At 34.0% G+C, this 5647-nt stretch overlaps 1 protein-coding gene across 2 annotated transcripts; it reads right to left on the bottom strand.

Moving 5' to 3' along the window:
- Positions 1-3402: 3402 nt before the first annotated feature.
- Positions 3403-5331, bottom strand: LOC109703887. 2 transcript variants are annotated; one of them, XM_020224615.1, is made up of 3 exons: positions 5218-5331; positions 4970-5088; positions 3403-3426 (listed from the first exon to the last, which is right to left on the bottom strand). In XM_020224615.1, the coding sequence occupies exons 1-2, from the start codon at positions 5283-5285 to the stop codon at positions 4974-4976; spliced, it is 183 nt and encodes a 60-aa protein (XP_020080204.1). In that variant the 5' UTR covers positions 5286-5331; the 3' UTR covers positions 3403-3426; positions 4970-4973. The 2 variants fall into 2 exon arrangements, with proteins under 2 accessions (XP_020080204.1, XP_020080203.1); XM_020224614.1 differs by lacking the exon at positions 3403-3426 and having other exon boundaries at positions 4828-5088.
- Positions 5332-5647: the final 316 nt, after the last annotated feature.

The raw sequence follows: 5647 nt of genomic DNA, 5'->3' as shown, positions 1-5647 counted from the left end.
TATATGTATGTATGTATGTATGTATTTTGATATTCTATTTACCACTTGATACGTGAACCGAGCTAGCAACACTTAACCCCAAATAGGTAAATTATGGGGCAATTGCCTATATACTGCTTAATACAAAGAAATTTATATTTATACATGCCCCTCAAAAACATTTGTCAACAAATTTACCCATCTAAAAGCCCAAATTCTTCCAAAAAAAAAAAAACAACAACCCTCAAAATAGGGTATATAAGAAAAACAAACAAACAAACAATCTTTTCAGGAACATATTTGAAACCAAAGGATAAATAAAAAATTTTGGAATTTTACTAGGGTATATAGGCAATTTTCTCTGAAATTGTTGATTGAGTCCACCTGTAGCCCATTATTTAACCGTGACTACTATGGATTTAGCAAGTCAAAGGATAACACACACACACCAAAATAAGACATTTTACTATTGTAACATATCTTTCTACACTGTCCAAAGGATACGACTTGAATTCCGAATCTCTGATTGGGAACAACCATAAACAAAAATATAACACCATATGTAACTTCAACAATGTGATTATTACTTTCAAATGAAATGAGGGTAAGACTTTGAGATATATACTTGAGTTATCTGAATATATATCTAGCCTGGAGAAATAAGCAATGTGGAAGATTTCAAAATTTCTGTGATCTCCTAAGCAACAAATTAGCATGCATAATCGAAAAAGAGCTTTCCGATATCGGCCTGCGTGGAACTTGATTGATAGCTAATGCCCATAAAAGAATAGCAAGCCATACCGTTGATTGGCTTCAGCTGACAGACTCGCACAAACAGGACGCTCAGATTGATCTTTCCATTCAGCATTCTGTCGACCGTCTTCTTTAGCGAAGCAATTTGTAAAGCTGCAACAGGTGAGAAAAATTCACAATAATAAATAAAAGAAACTATATCAGTTTTGTACAGCTAGTAGCTAAATTCAATAGTTTCCAGATATACTCTAGGAGTACAAGTAATTAGGCATGCATAGTTTAACTGAATTTTAAAATTCCTAACTTAGAGAACAAAATTATTGCCAAATTGTACTACTAGCATATCCCTACTTAACAACAACTTCCTATATAAAGAATCACTTATCAGTTGAGAGCGTATAACTGGGTTACGAGAATTTTCAGAAAGGATGAGTCCTTGTAAAGAGAGAGAGTTCGACTGAGACAGAGTTGAAGTTTCTGCAAACTAGCAAAGAGCTTCTAATACGGAAACAATAAGAAATAATTAAATTCAAGTGTGTCGTAAAGAGGGAAAGACAATAATCTCTGAAATCTTACTTTATAAGGTCATTTCATATCAGACAAATATTAACTACCAAAAATATATTAACACCAAAATCTGATCATAACAAGAAATTAACAAATAGAAATTTTAGTTTTGTTATGTCGCAGTATAAGATCACCTAACCATAGCTTCTAATTCGAGGAACATGCTGATCTCTCAAGAATATATAAGCTAAAACCTAGAAAATGGTCAAACAACAAAAGTTTAAATCCGGAACCTCATTAATATTATGACTAACGAATGATGAATGTGTCTTATATGTTTTTGTTTTAGCAAGTGCAGCAGGACTATCATTTGATATATGCTCAGCAAATGGCAAAATGAACTATTGGTGTACACAGCAAAAACCCTTTTGATTCTGAAAAAATAACATAGCAAACATTTGATGTATGCTCGGCAAATGACACAAAGAATATACAGGAAAAAACCTTCTAGTTCTGAAAAGTGAAAACATTAATTTTTGTTGGCATCATGCTGGTAAAAGAAATATATTGACTTTAGATAGTAGCAACAGTCATTTCGCCCACCTTATACTGAGAATAAAGCTCATGACACTGATAACCTAAATCCACCGTATCAACAGAATGTATGATAAAGATAGTTAAGGTCATTCCACTTCATTTGTAAGCAATCATTAATTCATTCAGTTCGTTTTTGTAAAACCAAACATATAAACTTCGATACGGAACTCTGTGAAAACACTTCACGACAATATTATTAGTTTTCACTTCACAACAACACTACTACTGAGTCAAGCCATGACTATAAAGTAACAGGGCCAAACCACTGGAATACAAATGATAAGGCAAGGTAGGATGGGCGAGGGTGCAGGTTGAAATCCCAGTTAGTCCCAGTGTCAGATGTACAGGGCATAAGATTTCTGGGTATATAACAAACGTCAAAACATGAAGATCATGAGCATTTGCAAAAATGGGTAGAAGACATATGAGTCGGGTGCACAGGGCATAAGATTTCTGGGTATATAACAAACTTCGAAACAGGAAGATCATGAGCATTGCGAAAATGGGTACAACACTACATATTACCATCGATATCTAACCAATAGTGATTAGTGTTTAAAAATAATTAAATAAACAAAAACACTTCTTGCCTCTTCTTTTGGAGGACTACCACCATAATACTGAACTAGATTACTTAAGCGCTTACTATAGGCTACCCTATTGTATTCTCTCTATACCATAAACAGCTTGGAACCTCAATCTATAAACATAATGGCCGTAACACACCTACGGCTACCATATAATCATTGACTACTTTGAGGCAACAACAATTCCATAACTCACTTTTAATCCGAAACACAAACAGCAAGCTGGTATTCCTCAAAAAATGCCTGTCATGGCGTCATTTCAGTGTTCCTATCTTCAATATCCTCATCATACTTGGTTTACTAAACAACAAATACTTAATTCGGCGCCCTAGAAGTATGTACATGAAGGTGCAATAAAAGGCATTTCCCATAACAATTCTTCTATCCTCTGTAAGGTTGAGCACTACTAAAGATGGTTCGAGCGTGCAAAATCGAATTTTAATTTGCTATGAACAGTTGGAAACCAAGTACTGCCTCAAATATTTTTATTCCACCACTAACAACCAAGCTCTAGTTCTCTCTTTTGGTTCTCATTTGTGTGTGTGTGCATGCTCGCATGTGTGCGAGAGAGAGGTATTCTGAACGAGAAGTTCTTTTTATGAGCTTTTCTTCTTAATCCTTTTTATTTCAAGTTTATATACATGAGAGTTTAATTACAGAACCAATTACTTGGTGAATATAGCAGCAAACATGCATACCTTGTCGCATAAACACTTCCTTCGTAATAACTTATAAGCAAAATAAGGGGCATATGAGGGTTCCTTTTGAAAAAGGGCATCTCAACTTAGGCCCTATTTGGATGCATGGATATCTTGTTCAGCATATCCCTTTGATTTACTTAAAATTGAAGAAACTTTTGGTAATTGATAGACGGGCAGTATGATTAAATCTCTAGAAAGGCATACCATATTCAACCTTCAAGTCATTTTCTTGGAACAAAATAAATCACCTCGTATATTATTCAATCACGAATGCTACGACCTTCCAAGGAGCTAACACCGACCTAGTAGTTTACAATAACACAAGAAAATCCTCATATCACATAAGTTCTCAGTGGATAACTTGTTCAGACATCCAAACAATACCTTAATGGATAGAAGAGCATAATGTCACTTCAAGAAATTTGTTAATTTGAAACATATAGATATTACGGTTATATGCTATATAAAGTCTTTTCTAAACTTTTGCATTCTTTCCTAACTTTTGGATTCTATCATGCCCAAATAAAAAAGAAGATGGATCATGTTTGATTTCTTTTAAGTTGAGGGGGCTATTTCAAAATGGGATTCATTTTAGTGCATCTGTCTATTTATATACTATGCATTTATCAATCCTTTATTTCATCACATATTTCAACTCTACCATCCATTGAGTAACATTTTTTATCAATTAGACTGTTAAAAGGTATCAATTGGGTGAACGGTCAATCAGCAGAATTTATAGTGTCCGAATGTACAGATAGATTAGGCACAAGTAAGAACTTTTACTCCAAGACAAGGACTACAATGAATGAAATTTGGAAGTTTAGGGACTAAAATTAAACATTGTTGGAAGTTTAGGATCCCAAATGTTGAATTTAAAAGTTCAAGGACTAAAATGAAACATGAGTGAAGGTTTAGAGAGTAGTATTTGGGGGGGGTCTCCATACAAATTTGCCAAAAACTTGTGATAGAAATTAAAAAAAAGACAAACTCCAATTTCCATTAAAAAAAAAGAAATAGGGTTAATAATAGCATAAATATCCCCGCAAAGTGGAGATATTGCATACTTACCCTCTAAATATAATTATTTTATATATCCTTACAAACGTCAAAAATTTACAAATATATTTCTGGACTAGTCAAAACTCATCATATTTTCGTATAATAACTATTATGCCCTTAACGTAATTAGAAATGGCGACCAATTAGGATGGGGAGATTAAGCTCTATTACTTTTCATTAATAAATCAATTCGATTCCTTTCAAAATATTTTTTATTGCTAATTTTATGACAGCAACGAGGCGGAAAACGGCAAAATAGCTTTTTTAAGTAAAATATAGTGCCTTCTAACTAGTCAAGGGGTATATATATAAATATATTTAGTTGGACTAAAATACTATCGGTAATAAATGAGCTCCGTTGCTACCGACTTATTTTCAATGATGGAGCTTTCAAATCAACACTCTACACTGTTGAACATAATGTATATCATTTGAAATATTTTGAAATCAAATTTCATGCTTTTTTTGGTATTATTCTCTTGTTTATCAAGTAAAGGCAAAAATAAACAGTTAAAAATAAATATCCTTTAAAAATTTATTATAGAATCTCGTTTTAAGTAGTTTAATAATTTTTTAACAAAAATTCAATTGATTTGGATTGATTTGGATTCTTTTACACCGTTAGACGTTAGTCGAGTAAACGCCCCACGATCTTTAAAATTATAATTTTTATGACGCTTTGATCATTAGGTCAATAGTGTAGAAAACGCACGAAATTCAGATTCTAGATACTTTAGAGGAGTAAAGAGCGGAGAGCTAGGGCACAAACAGGCACTCTCGTACCTGCTCAGGGGCTACGATGAGGAGCTTCGTCGGGGGACGACGCGTTGCCGCGGCGGAGCTCCTCGATGAGCGCGCCGAGCTCCTTGCGCGCGGATTCTCTCCCGAACATGAACCCGTACCTGGGAGCGTTTCCCCGATCGTATATAATTTAACAATCGAAACCCTAGAGGAGAAACAAAAAGGGAAAAAGGAAAAAGGGAAACCCTAACCCTAACCCTAACCCTAGAGGCGAGGGAGGGAGGGCTCACCAGAAGGAGACGGCGGAGAAGACACCCGCCGCCGCCACCGTTTGAAGGAGGCTGAGTTTCTTCTCCATCGCGGCTCGAATGGAATTAGAACTCAACAAGCGTGCGTCTTTTTGTTTCTTCAGTATGCGCTTTTCTTTTTTTTTTTCTTTTTTTTTTTTTTTTTTTTTTTTAAGGAATAATTGCTTATATATCGTTCAAAACTTTAAAAATATCTCATTTATTTTTTTTTATTTCTAATATACCCATAGTATGTTCCTTCATTATTTCATAATACCCCGACAGTTACTAATTGTTAAGTTAACATAACTTAAACATGAGTCAAATATATATTATAATTAAAAAAAAATTAAAATACCCCTTTTGCCCTTAAGTCAAGGACAAATAAGAAATATTGGTAATGGTAGAAAGGTATATTTAAACAAATTAAAAA

The sequence above is a fragment of the Ananas comosus genome, unplaced genomic scaffold (genome assembly GCF_001540865.1).
Source record: "Ananas comosus cultivar F153 unplaced genomic scaffold, ASM154086v1, whole genome shotgun sequence".
Classification (NCBI taxonomy): Eukaryota; Viridiplantae; Streptophyta; class Magnoliopsida; order Poales; family Bromeliaceae; genus Ananas; species Ananas comosus.
Note: the sequence above shows the minus strand (reverse complement) of the source record. Positions and strands in the feature narration are given on the sequence as shown.